At 44.6% G+C, this 15,919-nt stretch overlaps 1 protein-coding gene across 2 annotated transcripts; it reads right to left on the minus strand.

The window, feature by feature from the left end:
* Window positions 1-922: 922 nt before the first annotated feature.
* Window positions 923-14,651, minus strand: GRP (gastrin releasing peptide). 2 transcript variants are annotated; one of them, XM_010586697.3, is made up of 3 exons: window positions 14,472-14,651; window positions 7,797-8,039; window positions 923-1,137 (listed from the first exon to the last, which is right to left on the minus strand). In XM_010586697.3, exons 1-3 carry the CDS (start codon window positions 14,608-14,610, stop codon window positions 1,076-1,078), a joined length of 444 nt encoding a protein of 147 aa, XP_010584999.1. In that variant the 5' UTR covers window positions 14,611-14,651; the 3' UTR covers window positions 923-1,075. The 2 variants fall into 2 exon arrangements, with proteins under 2 accessions (XP_010584999.1, XP_003406754.1); XM_003406706.4 differs by having other exon boundaries at window positions 7,816-8,039; window positions 14,472-14,646.
* Between the last annotated feature and the right edge of the window lie 1,268 nt (window positions 14,652-15,919).

Below are 15,919 nucleotides of genomic sequence, written 5' to 3' on the forward strand. Positions count from 1 at the left end.
AAAGGATGCCTCACATCCCATGGAGTTCTTTGACAGTCAAAACAAGAGCAAGATCATCTCATTACTATTTCAAGTGTGATTTCCCTAAATGAAGGAAATCTAAACATATGATAAGAAGCTTCAAAGTATGTTCATGTGTAAACGCCTTGATAGAAATGGAACTGGTGAGTGTTACAAACCGCCAGGCCACACTCTCTGAAAATGGAAGAGAATCTCTTGCATTCATCTATCTTTTTCCACAGAGCTGACTAAATCTGGCTCTGGGGACTACTCCTCCCAGACTAGTGATGAAATTTTGAAGACAACAGTTGCTCCTTGCTAGGCTTAAATGTTATGAAAGGGGGTTAAAAATGAGGTGATGCAGAAGCCATTAAATCTGACGGCTTCGGATGTTTGAATGCCAGTTCCACTTACCATGTGACCTTGGGCAAGTCACCTGGCATCTCTAGTCCTCTGTTTCCTCATCTATTAAATGGGAATGATAATTCTCAGCTTACAGATTGTTGCAAGGAATATATTAATAATGCAGGCAAAATACCTGGTCCACGGTAAGGGCTGGAGAAATGGGAATTATTAAGTGATGAATAGCACTTCAACCTAGCCCGTCCAATGGCAATGACAACAGGAATATCAGGTCTTTCCAGGAACTGCTAGGAAGGCTGTAAGTCACTACAGGGATTCAGTAGGTGGCCTTCAGTGGGGAGGACCACGGACAGTATCAAGCTAATGTTAATCTCTGCCACGCTGTTCTCTCATTTGAACTTGAAAAATAAGAGAAGTCCCTGCCCTCTGGAAAATGTGTTTAAGCTTTTATTGTGAATGGTTAACAGGCTGGGGGCTTGACTGTAATTGACAAAGAGCATTAATTAGAAGACTCTTTTTGGGTAATTGTTCACAGCAAACAAGTTCAAACAAGAAGACGCTGCTTGAAAACCATGAATTTAGTCAAGGTTGAAAGATACAAGAACAGTTAAGTGTTTTGCATAAAGGAAATTCCGTTGATGATCAGGTAGAATTGATGTTTGTAGAACAGTCTCTCATGGGTTTTGTTTCGATCCTTTGAGAGAGGCTGTCATTAGCCACTTAGCTGTGGGTGTTTTCCTTCACGTTGAACACCTGGAGCAGGAAGTCCGCCAACTTAAAACATATTAGGAAGAGTTAAGGAAACATTGTTAGTGATACCAAACCAGTTGCTATCGAGTCGATTCTGATTCCTGGCAACCCCACGTACTTCAGAGTAGAACTGTGCGCCACAGGGTTTCCACGGCTGTGATCTTTCGGAAGCAGATTGCCAGGTCTTTCTTCTGAGGTGCTTCTGGGTAGATTCCAACCTCCAGCCTTTTGGTCAGTAGCCCAGTGCTTAACAATCTGCACCACGCAAGGACTCCTCTGAAATCTAATACTGGAGAAAGATCCATTCCCAGCAAGCCATGGGTATTACCTGGGAACTTGTTAAAAAGGTGCCCTAGACCTATTGAATCAGAAATTCTGGGGGCAGGGCCCAGAAATCTGTGCTTTAACCAGACCACCAGGTGATTCCGATGCAGGTTAACATTTGAGAATCACGGCTTTCACCTGAGAGAGAAATTAACATCCACTTTTTTTGTTTGTTTTCCGAGCCACTGCATGTTGAGCCACTTTTTCTTCTATCACCTTAGCTTGTACCCTGCCATGATTGCTTAGGTATGTTTTGACCAATGTTGGCCATTAAATGCATTATCCTCAGTAGTTTATTACTAAAGCAACCGCTGGGAAAGGGGATTATCAGGAAATATGAGGTTTTAATTCTTACTTTGCTTACTTTGGCAATGCCTCATTACACAAATCGAAGCTAGTTTCTGAATTGCACAGTTACACTTTATAAACCTCTGACTGTAAATGGGAGCCATGTGGGCAACTTGGGAAGAGGCGTTCATTTGGATTTCTGCCCATTCTAAATTTATTGTGGTTTGCTCCTAGTGGCTTCTGCTCGGATTAACTAAGACTGAAGAAAGAAGGAGCAGTTGTAATTTAAAAATACTTATTTGTTTCCATTTAGCACCCTTCGCCTGCTGAGATGAGAAAACACTTTCCACCCAGACCGAAGCTTATTACTTTTCCCCAGCTTCTCTGCCAATTTGGATTCCCCAACTTCCACAACAGCCATTTATTTCTAATAAAGGAACTCCTAGTATTCTCAGAGAAGGTATTACCTGCTCAGCAGCCCAATTGTTTTGACTAGTGTGCTAATGAGGCCAGGGCCTGGGGTTTGATTCCCACATAGGTCAATTAGCTTTGCTTCCTCCATGAGGCCAGGCTGCACTATTAAGGGCTGCCATCCTGTTCAAAGGTGCCACCATCCATCTTGCCATAGAAGCCACTGGTCATAAAGGGACCAGCCAAGGAAGTCCCCCATTGGCTCCAAATACTCAAGCTGAGAGGTTTGGCTCAAAGGAATTGAAGTAATGCTGAAAGGAGAAGAGTTGTGTAACCCAGGAAGATCAAGCACTTGGAGGCCCACAAATGGTTGTGGGGTGGGTTGGGTTTTGGGCGGGGGCTGACTTCATTCTGCCCCTTCATAGACGCTGTCAGGGTAATCAGAGGATTATTAGTTATTCCTGATGGCATGTCATGTTTTCTATATTTGCAGCTTTCTTTAGAGTATTTCAAGTACTAAGAAAGAAAAACTTTCTAGGTCCCTGGGAGGCGTAAATGGGTTTGCCCTTGACTACAAACCTAAAGGTTGGCAGTTTGAAACCACCCAGTGATGCCACGGAAGAAAGGCCTGGCAATCAGCTTCCATAAAGATTACAGCCAAGACGATCCTATGAAGCAGTTATATCTGTAACGTACAGGGTCACCATGAGTTGTATATCACTAAATAAGTTTACATGTGAATCCTTTTCTAGCAGGGGACTGTTAAAATTAAGAAAGGATATCTTTCTATTCCCTCTTCCGATTTGATGGGAGAGAGCAGCCCCTTAAAAGTGAGGACAAACTTGCACATTTGTTCCTTTTCTATACCAGCCTCAGTAGTACATGTCCTGGCCCCATTTTTTATTTTCCACCAAATAAAGAAAAAGCCAAAAGCTGCAGAGAACAACGGACTGGGTTCAGATTACAAAGGGAACCCAAAGGACAATTTAAGCCCTCCTTAAAACTCAAAACAATCCCCAGCCACGTCCAGGATTATGGATTAAGCCCTGGCGCTGCTCTGAGCACTGTTTCATGTGGTAGAAACCACGGAGTAAAAGTTCCATTAATTGCAGAATAGAATTAAAGGATTTGTGAGGAGGGCACGGTTAAAAGAAAGATTAAGGTTAGCCTCGAAAATTATTAGCAGTAATTGCTAATGAAGTTCTGGAGCTTGTTTGCCATGATATAGTAGGTAGAGATCCTGTGCACATTTACTTAAATCTTTCTGAATTAAGAAAATATCCTTGTCATCAAAAGGTAGGAAAATGCTCAGAGTTTCTAACTACAGCTCTGGGAGAGCCAGCAACAGGGTTTGCTGTTTTATTACTAAAAATGGGAACGGAAAGCATATGTGGATAGTTTTTAATTTTAAAAAACGTCCTTCAACCTCTAAAAACTCCTGCTGCTAATTCTGGAAATGGTAGGCTAAATTATTAAACTTTGTTCTAACACTGAGAGATACATGAGTTTCTAACAGAACTAGTCTCTTGGCAACTCCTTTTTTTTTTTTTTTAAATATTTTTTTCATTTTTGTTGTTGTTGAGAATATACACAGCAGAACATATGCCAATTCAACAGTTTCTACATGTACAATTCAGTGACATTGATTACATTCTTCAAGCTGTGCAGCCATTCTCACCCTCCTTTTCTGAGTTGTTCCCGGTTAATGTAAACTCACTGCCCCCTAAGTTTTCTATCTTTCAACTTGCTGTTGTCAGTGTGAACCCATGTGGATAGATCGTCAAAGAGCATAATCTCAAGGCAGACATTCTCTACTAAACCAAAACCAAACCCACTGCCATTGAGTCGATTCCAACTCATAGCGACCCTATAGGACAGAGTAGAACTGCCCCACAGAGTTTCCAAGGAGCGGGTTTTAAGAAGGCCTCAGGGAATATTTTTGGTTTAAGGTTTAAGATTTAAAGATGGTAACTCCCTCTTTTGGAAAAAAAAAAAAAAAAAAAATTTTTTTTTGTTTTTTTAATTGTAAGATGTTTTCAGTTTTTCATGAGGACATTTTCATTGAGGCAGAATTTCCAAAACAAGAGGAGTTGTAAACTGTTATGGTTTGTGCAAAGACTAAACTGATTGTTGAACTTGTTTTTCTCATGACTGGTAAACCAGTTGCCGTCAAGTCAATTCCGACTCATAGTGACCCTATATGTCAGAGAAAAACTGCCCCATAGGGTTTCTAAGGAGTACCTGGGAGATTTGAACTGCCAACCTTTTGGCTAGCAGTAGCAGCTCTTAACCACCATGCCACCAGGGTTTCCATATGACTGGTAAATATATCCAAAAGAAAGGTATCAATGTGTGAAATGACAATTTACTCAACTTGAGGTGGAACAAAATGGATGGGATTTCCAAACTTGTAAAAAGAAGAAAAAAGCATAACAACATATAGTAGAAAATCAAAGCCTGATCATAAAATGGTGACCTTTTTTTTTCAGCCTATTTTGTACACAGATAAGTATTGTCCCCTTTGAGGCAGCCACTCTCTGTGGCTGTCCACTCAGCCCTACAACACTGCTACTCAAGAGACCTTTTGGAGCTATTCTTTTGATTACCTTTAAAGTTTACAGAATACTCTTCTGAACATGGTGGGAAAATTTTGATCCTTGAATTTTTCAAAACATGCCAAAGATATGCAGGCTCAGAGAATAAGCAATTCAAGCTGGTTATTGCTTTTTTTGGTTCAAAATTGAGGAACTATAGATTAATAAAATGATTATGGGTGTGTGTGTGTGTAGGTATTTTATGAATGTACTATGAAACCTACTAGGAACCCTGGTGGCACAATGGTTAAGCACTCAGCTGCTAACAGAAAGGTCAGTGATTCAAACCCACCAGCCACCCTGAGGGAGAAAAGACCTGGTGATCAGCTCCTGTAAAGGTTACAGCCTAGTAAACCCTATGGAGAAGTTCTACTCTGTCACAGGGGGTTGCTGTGAGTTGGGATCGACTAGCCTCCAATGGCACACAACACCACTAGGAGGGTTAGTCCATTTCAATGTGTGTAAATTTATTTTAGAGGGTTTAGCGGTGGTGAGTGTTGTTACTCTACAGGAAAATGAGGAGAGCACTGCTGTTGGACATCTACCCCCAGAAACTCCAAGAGAAGTTGGCCAAGAGACGGCATGGCCGCCAAGGGGCTGAGAAGTCAATCACAAATTCACGACGTTCTCAGAACTGTGTGGCCTATCAACACAGAGGGGCGGGAAGAAGGACACCTGTAACACAGGTGTGGGCAGGGCTTCCACTGCAATAGACTCACGTAGGGCAAGGTTGGCACTTAATTTTCTCTTTGTTGATTTAATTCTGATTTTCTTTCTGAGTAAAAGCTTCCAGAGACTTTCTGATGCTTAATGCAACTATGAACTTTTATTACACATTTTGCATATGAAACCTACTGTAGACTAAAGGGTAAAAACCAGTTGCCGTGGAGTCCGTTCCAACTCATGGTGACCCCATGCATGTCAGAGTAGATATGTGCTCCACAGGGTTTTCAGTGGCTGGTTTTTTGGAAGTAGCTCACCAGGCCTTTGTTCTGACGTGCTTCTGGGTGGACTTGAACCTCCAACCTTTTGGTTAGCAGTTGAGCACTTTAGCCATTTGCACCACCCAGTGAAACACAAAGCCTGACTCCAGGGAAGAAGCTTGGCAAAGCCAGTGGCTTGGCAAAGCTAGTCCTAGGCCTTCTGCATAGTGGTCATCATTTGAAGACTTAGAGATCATGGAAGGAGATTTCCAAGCACTAAGAGTGGAAAGCAATATTATTTATTGTCAGAAACATGGAGAAGCAAGGCCTGCTACTGCCTCCTGCCTCCTTCATGTTTCAGGTGAATGAGATCATTCCCCAGAGTTGTCTCCCATGGCAGCAGAGTGTCCCAGGCTCTTGTTCTGGTTCCACCAGTTAAAAGCTATGTGACGAATCTCTGTTTTCTTACCTCTAAAATGGAGAGAATAATAAAATCTTCCTCATAAGACTGCTGGGAGCATAAGCCAAGGAAATGGGGGTAAACTGCTTAGCCCATTATAGTAAACACTTAGTAAAACTAGCTATTATTATTACTATTGCTGCGATTATTACATATTTTGCCTTTTATCATACATTTCACAGAAATGTCTTTAAAGTTAATAACCACCTCCTCTTTCAGCTGCTTGCTTTCTTCCTTTAAATTTTATTCTCTCCTTTACCCTACTTACTGTCCTTTGTATCTAAACAATGCCAGTTTGATGTCATTATTTTTCCCTGACCTCTATAAAATCATATATAGAACAAATCCATTGACCTCAGATATGTTCACCAAATTTTGAAATATTAGGATGAAACTTGAACTAGGTAACCTTGAAACCAATACGAGGAAATACTAGTTTGTATAAAGGGTAGCAAACAAGAAAGCTGTCTTATAAAAACATCTGTGAATAGGCTCTCCCCTCCACTGCCTTGTGTTTATAAAAAATAAGAATATTTGTAGATTCACCACGATTTATACAAACAGTCTATGGCCTCACTATTCTGGTAGGGTCTGGTAGTTAAAAAAAAAAAAACTCTATCAGTGAGAAGAGTCAGAAATAGGAGGACAAAATTGAATATGTGGCTAGTGGCCTCCATGAACAACTACCTCCTATGTCATAGGACCAGAAGAACTGGATGGTCCCCGGCTCCCATTACTAAACATTTTGATCAAAGATTCTATAGAAGAATCCTAATCAAAGGGGGGGAAATACAGAACAGAATTTAAAACTGTCATGGAATCTACACTTTTTGAAGCCATGGAGGCTGGATGAACCCCTGAAACTATTGGCTTGAGAAAATCTTTGAACCTTAAGCCAAAAATATCCTCTAAAATTGTCTTCAAACCAAATAGTAGTTTAGCTCGATTAATACAGAATGTCTGCCTTGAGCATTGTGCTCTTTTAAAGAACTATCTATATGGGAACAACTTGACAACAGCAACCAGAAAGGCTAGATAGGAAGCGCTGGGGGTGGTGAATTCATGTTAAAGAGGGAGGAACAACTCAGAAAAGGAGGGTGAGAATGGTTGTACAACTTGAAGAATGTAATCAATGTCACAGAATTGTACATGTAGAGATTGTTGAATGGGTGTGTATGTTTTGCTGTGTATATTTTCTACAACAAAAAATAAAATAAATATTAAAAAAGAATTCCATCAATTTATAATTGCTTAGTCCTAAAGTGGAGTTTGGAACCAACCCCCTTTTGATGTCCTAAAAGGAAAAATAACCAATTATGTTGAAAGGAGAAGATAACATGGAAACTGCCTCCTACTTTGCTTAGCATGCATTGGTGTTAGCTTAATTAATGTGGTGGCCTTGGAGGCCTGCATCATGAACAATTTTATTCTTCTCTGCTCTAACTGGAAACCCTGGTGGCATAGTGGTTAAGTGCTACATCTGCTAACCAAAGGGTCGGCAGTTTGAATCTGCCAGGCACTACTTGGAAACTCTATGGGGCAGTTCTACTCTGTCCTATAGGGTCACTATGAGTCGGAATCGACTCGAAGGCACTGGGTTTGGTTTTTGGCTGCTCTAACTGCCCCTCCTTCCAAGTCTCCCCAAACACCCTGCTCCCTGCCTCCCCAGTACATTAGTTTTACCTTCAAGTTTGGAACCTACATCTTTAAAGTTGCTGCTGTCCTCTGACTCCCAGGTAGGCTGGCGATGGCCCAGGGGCTTGCGTGGAGATGGCTGACTGCTTCTGTTCCCCTTCGCTTCTATGAGGCCCAGCAAAGTCCTGGCGGCTTCTTCCCACTTCTTATGTTCCCTCAGCTGTTGCTTCCGGTTCCCGCCCTTATCAACATACAGGGGCTCTCCTGTGCTCTTTTTCCCCATCAAGTGCCCTGTAAATGACAAAACCAAAGCAGAATGCCACAAATTTTACCAAAGGGAGTGAGATGAATGAACAAGAAATTAAAAAGCACACGAACTTTTTTTTGCTGCTTCCTCCTAAAAGCCGAACAAAGAGCATTTTATTATTAGGGTTTAGTTCATCAATAACTGATTTTTCTCTGTGTTCAAAAATGCAATGAACTGGACAGAATTCAGAGCTGCAGAACTCAGTAGCCCTGTGAGTGGTCCCAGCACTTCCACTAACTAGCTAGGTGACCTCTGCCAAGTCATTTAGCCTCCCCACATTTTAACTTTCTCAACTATAAAATGAATAGTTTGCACTAGATGAAATCTAAGGAACCTTCCATGGCTAAAATTCTCTCATCAATTCTGTGTGCACCAAATTCCATTCCCACCTGAATGATGGAGTTTAAACATGCTCCCCGGCAATTCTGAATTGCTGCTGAAAAGAAAATCTCAATGTTTTTCTTTGTGTGATTAAGAGGAAAAGAAAAAAAGGCGTCGTTTTCCCCTTCTCTGTAATACTAATGTACCAAAGGACTTTGTCACTTAAACTTTCTCAGAATTTTAGCTGAGATTGAATCTAGGGAAGTTCACTGAGAAGTGACAATTTGTTGAAGTTCACCGAGAAGTGACAATTTGTTGAGAATGTAATGAAAAACACATTGAAAACAAGTTCTGACTAACACCTCTCAGCCACCTAAGTGTAGAATTTTCCCTTGGATGGCGATAGTGGAGAGTGATACTCTATCAACAGCCTCCAGGGACATGCAGCAGCCATGTAGGTAAATAAAAGCTGCCGTGGAGGCCAAACCAGTAAGAACATGTACATTGACGTATGCAAGTGGGGATAACACAGGGTCGGGAGGAGGCCTGGAATTCAAAATCTGCGTTCTAAACACATTAGCCCATTGCTTAAATATACTCACGGTATCTTCCCGACTTTCTTTAGTTGATTTCTCCTGTCTCTCTATAATTGGGTTTCATAGTACCTTTGAATTTCTAACATTAAGAAATCTCTGGTGCCTTTGATTTAATGCTCACATGAAAAGAGCTCTTTGTGGATCCAGTGTTGCCTGGGGTTAGAAATATTTAAGGCAAACATCATGCGAATAACCTTTGAAAGACGTTTTGTCACTGAAAACTGAGAGGACTCTTTCCAAAAGTTCTGTGTACCATCAGTGACTTTACAGAGGAGCCCTCCTGTGACTTTATTGCTTGTATATGTATTTATTTTTGTTGTTGTTGAGAATAGACACCACAAAACATACACCAATTCAAGAGTATCTGCATGTACAATTCAGTGACCCTAATTACATCCTTCAAGTTGTGCAACCATTCTTACCCTCCTTTTCTGAGTTATTACTCCCCCATTAACATAAACTCACTGCCCCCTAAGTTTCCTATCTAATCTTTCAAGTTGCTATTGGCATTTTGGTTCCATGTAGACAGTTCTTAAAAGAGCATAACACTCAAGGCAGACATTCTTTACTAATTAAAATATTGTTTCATTTTAAGAAGGTGTCAGGGAATATTTTTGGTTTAAAGTTTAAAGATTATCTCAGAGCAATAGTTTCAGGAGTTCATCCAGCCTCCATGGCTCCAGAAAATCTAGAATCTATGAGAATTTGAAATTCTGTTCTGTATCCCCCACCCCCTCCTTGATCAGGATTCTTCTATAGAATCTTTGGTCAGAATGTTCAGTAATGGTAACCGGGCACCATTCGGTTCTTCCAGTCTCATGGCAAAGGAGGCAGTTGCTTATGGAGGCAATTAGCCAAACATCCATTTCCTCCTCCTATTCCTGACTCTCCTTCTTCCTCTGTTGCTCCAGGCAAATAGAAACCAATTGTTGTGCCTTGGATGGCTGCTTGCAAGTTTTTAAGACCCCAGGCACCACACAACAGACTAGGGAGGTAGAACAGAAGCACTAAATGCATTATTAGGCCAATTAACTGGAATGTCCCATGAAAGTGTGACCCTAAATCTCCAAGCCAAGAAACCAAATCCTGTGGGGTGTTTGGTTGTACATAAGCAGCCTCAACAGCTGCTCTTTTTTTGTTGTTGTTGTAAATATTCTATCACACAACTTTTGCCAAATCAACTTTTTACAGGTGTACAACTTACAGCAATTACATTAATCGGCTGTGCAACCCTCCCTTAATGTGATTCTTCCATCACCGTAAACAGAAACTCAGTACTCCCCAAGCAATGTGCTTGCATATGTATTGCAACTTTCAGCTTACAGAATTTTAAATGTGGATTGTTTCATTTGATCCACACCACAATAAGTTGGGTGAAAGCAAGACTTGCCAAAGGACACTCAGTTGTAAGCAAAGGATTAAAATCAGTTCACAGCCCAGATTCTACTACATTACATTGCCTCAAAGTGTCCTTTAACTTCCTAAGAATATAATGCAGTTAAAACTCATTCTGGAGGCTGGAATTAAGGATATGGTCTGCAAAAAGGCTCTCTAATGTTATAAAAAGGAATCGGGATCACATATTAGTATATCATGACTCATGATGTGACTCAGAAAAATGACTTCTGTGAATATTGGGATGCCTTAAAATCAGGTTTTCCTCTACTGGAGTGTGAGTGCTTACTAACACTTATGATATAACACATCACACAATTTCAAGACCTTACTGAGAACATGGTCTCAATTCAAGGACTAGAATCCTGAATGGCTGGCTCCTCACTTACTGGCTTGGCCAACTTGGTGTCTTGATGTCCACTCAATACCCTTGCCTTCAACCATCATGGCGATGATTTTGCCCAACTTTCCAGGAAGTAGCAAAGCATTTGGCTTTATTTATGTGGAGGAAATTGAATCATGACAACGGGGAAGCAGGGTTAGAATCCTGATGCTCCCAGTAATGACCTCAGTCACTCTTGCCCTCCCTAATGGCCTACCATCTAGTTAGGGTGCTGCAAATGAGAAAGTTAAGCAGAGGGGCAGGCAACGGGGATATATGATAAACAAGAACTTCATTCTTGGCAGATCTGGATAGTTTGGTGGACATTCCTGAAATGGAAGGACAAAAAGGTCCTCCACTCTGTGATTGACTTAACAGAGATCCTTGGGACCCTATGCTGAATTTTTGTACAATATTTGCATGAATGGTGGGTGAGTGATGTTCAACCTCTCAGGCCCAGAGACTGGTTATTAATAAAAGAGTGCCATCTATTACATTCCAGGAAGCACACATTCTCTGGCTCCTATTTCAATTTTGAGCTGGCTACTGCCAACCAATCATCTCCATGGCAACACGGTTGTGATGCCCACTCCTACCTGTCCCCGTCCTCATTTATCATATGTCCATATCATAACAATAATAATAAATCTCTCAGAATACATAAAAAGACAGGTACTTGGGGGGGGGGGAAACAACTTTGGCCCGAGAAAAAAAGTTTTGGCCTTTTTAATCACTTAAAGATATCCCTAAAGGGCAGGTATAAAATGCAAATGAATTTTCTAGAGGTCAAAAACTTGAAAATTATCCCAGTTGAGGAAAAACTGCATTAAGACCTAGAGGGAAGTATTGAGTTCTTCTAAGAACTAGTCTTACTGGAGCCACGCAAACTATATTTCACAGTTTCTGGGGCAGTCCCACGATGTAAAACCATCCTGCAGTTAAACCCTGGTGTTTTAGAATTTGGCCTCCAAAGATGTGCCTCACATCCCCAGAGAATCACACCTTGGATCATTTCACGGCTGCCCAGGAGATATTTACCAGGATCAGGCTTTGATATGTATTTTCATCTCACAAACAAAACATTTTCATGAACAGCATGCCAGATAAGAATCTATGAAGTTTTGAAGGTGTTGACTTGTCTTCTATTGCTATGCCATGTTTCTCTCTGCTGGACTAAAGAAAATCACTTACCGACCTGCAAATGTGTGCTAACAGCTTCCTCCTGGGCACCACCATGTAGATTGAGTTGGATATAATGAAAACTAAACTGCGTGCCTTCCATGATTGAGGGGAATAGACATTTACTTGGAATAGGGAAAGCTAAATTAAAAATTTAGCAGTCACTCATTCTTGTCAACATTAACATTTCAGCAGAGGGCTTGTCTACCCAAAGTGAACTTTATCTTAACCACAAAGTGTTTTCAGGCCCAAACGTCATTTCTGGTTCACCTCCCTCTCTCCTCCTCAACTCTACACAGCCAGCAAAGGGAGAAAAAGAAAAACGAGTATGTCTGAGAATAAATAAGAGTGCTTGGGCTTGCCTCTGGTCAATATACTTGAGGGCTGGGGATCCCCAAGAACCACCATAAAGGGTGATTAAACGCCAGACTCCTAAATACCTGGAGCAGATGAGCTCTGGAGCTACAGCAAATTAAGGTTGGGTTGCACCAAAGATAATTTGGCACTGTCTTTTTGGTTTTGTTTTCTTTTGGTTTGGTTTGGCTTCTCAGCAAGGAACTCTGGTGGCACAGTGGTTAAGAGCTTGACTGCTAACCTGTAAGTCAGCACTGGAACCCACCAGCCGCGCTCAGTGGGATCAGAATTCAACTAGATAGTAATGAGTTTGGTTTTTTGGTTTGGCTTCCCAGCTGACTCTCATCCTCACTTTGACCTGCAAGCGTTAAAAAAAAAAATTTTTTTTCAAGGGTTACCTAACAATAATTAGCCTTTTTAGTACGAAAAATGTGAAAGAGCAAAAAGAGGCTGGAAATCTGGAAGTTTCATCCCACATTTCCAGCCCACTGGCTGGTGGCTGGATCAGGAAATGGCCACTTTCTCTCACCTCCCAAAAGCCATTTTAAAGAAAAGTGTCAATTCTCTGGCTTAACACCTTCTAAGTACCTCCTCCTGCTTGAAATGCAGGTTTCTCAGCATCACCTATCCCAGCCCCTGCCCTGCACACCAGACTCTGGGTTCACCATGTCCTCCATAAATCACAAATACAGTCACCCTGGGTCTTTAAGACTTGGCAAATGATTTTTTTGAACAACAATGGAAACTACTCTGTTCCAACCCAGAGCTCTTGATTTCTCTGACAAAGGCAGACACAGCACAGAGCAGCTAAGGGTCAGACTGTTCCAGCCCCACCCCTGCCCCTAAATTCTTCCTAAAAAAAAAAAAATTGCAGTCCAGTCGATTCCGACTCATAGCTACCCTATAGGGCAGAGTGGAACTGCCCCATAGGGTTTCCAAGGAGCAGCTGGTGGACTTGAATTGCGGACCTTTTGGTTAGCAGCCAAACTCTTAACGACTGCGCCACCAAGGCTCCAAATTCTTCCTAGGCACAGAAAATTTATGGATGGTTGATTTTCAATTAGCAGGTACCTTTCCAACACGTCCTCCCCATCTGCTAAGTAGATGACCAAGAACATAGTGATACACACGCGCACACACACTAAATCTGCTTAAAGGGTCGACAGCTTCCCAGAAAATGTTGGAGCTGGCTTTATGGGCCTGGGGAGTCAGTTTCTGAGGAAGCTGGGGGCTTTGCATTTGCGGGGGTGATGTTGGGCGAGGCCGAGAGCCCGCGGTGACGTTAGGGGAGCAGAAAGCGGCCGGACCCCTCCCTGCCTCCCAGTAGCCCAAAAGCTGAGGTGCGCGCTCTCCACCTGCCCGGCCGACCTCTCCGCCGGGACTTCGGGGACAGGGACCAGGGACCCTCCAATCCTGCGCCGGGAAAGCAGGAGTCGTTGGCCGAAGGCCGGAGAGTAGTTAGAGGAGCGGCGGGGTCGTGGATCTAGAGAGGAAGAGAGAAGAGCTGGGCTCAGCGCGCAGAGAAGCAGGGGCAGTTCAGTTCACCGAGCGTGGAGCCCGCTCCACGGACAGAGGGCGGATTGGGCAAAGGGAAGGGGCAGACAATCTCTGTAAGAAAGAAGAGAAGGACTGAGAGAACTCAGAGAACCATAAGCAGAGGCGGGATGCAGGCGCTGCCCGCTGCCCAGATTTGAAACCTGGTCGAGTGCCCTGAGCCCGGGTCCCCGCACCTGCGGCTGAGCTGGCGCGGAAACGCAGCCTGGACTCCAGCCCTGGTGACCGGAGGCGACGCCACCAAGCGGACCCGCGATTGGGATGCGCTCAGGGGCTCGTTCCCCAAAGTTGTTCAGGGAGGGACCTTGCAGAAAGGGTAAGAGTGGGCTGATCAAGGAGGCGTCGAGCATGTGCAGAGGTTGGGTGGCCTCCGCCTGGGGAGTGTCTGGGCAGCGGCTCGAAGGCTTGGGCGCCCTGGAGAAGAGGGTGGCAAAGGACTACGGGACCGCGCTGCTGGAGTCGCTCCTGCGGCTGCTGAGGAACCCACGGGCTCCCCGGGCTGCGGATCGGTGGTGTGGAGTTTGGGGAGAACCGGTAGAAGAGTAGAACCACCGGCACCCCGAGCCGGTTCCTGGAGTAGCTGAGGTGGGAGCCCCTGGGGCTAGTCCCTGAGATGAGAGCGCGGGGACACTCACCCACTGCCCAGTGGTTGCCTCGCGGGTACATCTTGGTCAGCACAGGGCCTCCGCCCGCCGGCGCGGGGGCCGTCTGTCCCCCGGGCGCGGGGCAGAGCACTAGCGCCAGCAGGACGAGCGGGAGCTCGCGGCCGCACATGGTCCCGCGGGGAGCGCAACGCGCGGCGAGGCTGGCGCGAGCGCGGGAGCAGCGGGACCTCCGAGTGCTGCCGCCGCCGCGGTGCCGCCTCCACTCCGCCAGACTTTATATGCAGCCCGGGCGGGGCTGGGGGCTCGGCGCGGCGGACCCGGCGCTCTGACGTCTCCCTCCCGCGTCCGGAAAAACCATCCATCTCCGGCCGAGTGATGACAAGGCTGGGTGCACGCTGCCCCTGCTCCCTGCCCCTGGTCGGTCCGTCCTCCTTCCGCACATGGGATTCATTCCTCCCCTCCAAGCCTTGGCGCCAACAGTTTAGTGAACTTCCCCTCCCCAGCTCCACTAGGTGCCTCCCGCCGTAGCTGCTTCCTGCTCCCGCCAGGGGGAGCAATGACCCTGCGGCCTGATTCCGGGGGCGGGGGCCGAGGGGCGGGGGGCGGGGGGGCGGAGGGGAGTGGGCACCTCGGATGGCTTCTCCAGGCACGGCTCTGCTGGAGGGCTTTGGCACCGTTATGGAAAGAGCTTCAAGATTCTCCAGGGGTCCCTGGGTGGCGCAAGCGGTTTGCAATCGCTTGGAACTCACCCAGGGGCACTGCAGAAGAAAGGCCTGGCGATCTTCTTCCCTAAAGATTGCAGCCAAGAAAACCCTGTGAAGCATCTCTACTCTGTAACTCACGGATGGGGTTGCCATGAGTCGGTATAGCCTCCACAGGCAATGGGGTTTGTGTGTGTGTGTGTGTGTGTGTGTGTGTGTTCTGATTCTCCAGGCCTTCCTCCTCCATAGACCACCTTATCAGCACCCCAGCCCATAGACTTTCAGACTCTTGTCTGCCTCTTACACACACACACTCACACCACCACCAGCAGCACCCTCACTCCACCCCGGTTTTTAGGGCTGCTCCTGCCCATTTATAGGAGATGGAGGATGGAGCAGGAAGCACCAGCTCTGTGTATAAAGAGTCAATGCAATACTTTCACTATACACATCCACTCTTTCACAAGCACCCTTATAATGGATGAAGATAATGCTTCTTTGTCTATTTCCATAGGCAGTGCCAGCCAAAAAGCTCTAACTGTCCCCAAACTGCCGTCACACACCCCTCTGGAGTTGTTTAACTCTCTTCTACCGTTTTCAGATGTGAAGAAAGGTGACCGGCTCAACTCCTGAGGTTCTAAATGCCATGGATACAAAGGGGCCGGGCACCATAGCGATGCAACAATAAATAGAACCTGGCAGGATGCTGTTGCCCACGTTTTGGCTGCCGGAGCTGGTGGTGTATTTGTGTGTTCCTGCAGGCATGTCCCTCACCAA

The sequence above is a fragment of the Loxodonta africana genome, chromosome 11, assembly GCF_030014295.1.
Source record: "Loxodonta africana isolate mLoxAfr1 chromosome 11, mLoxAfr1.hap2, whole genome shotgun sequence".
In the NCBI taxonomy this organism is placed as follows: domain Eukaryota; kingdom Metazoa; phylum Chordata; class Mammalia; order Proboscidea; family Elephantidae; genus Loxodonta; species Loxodonta africana.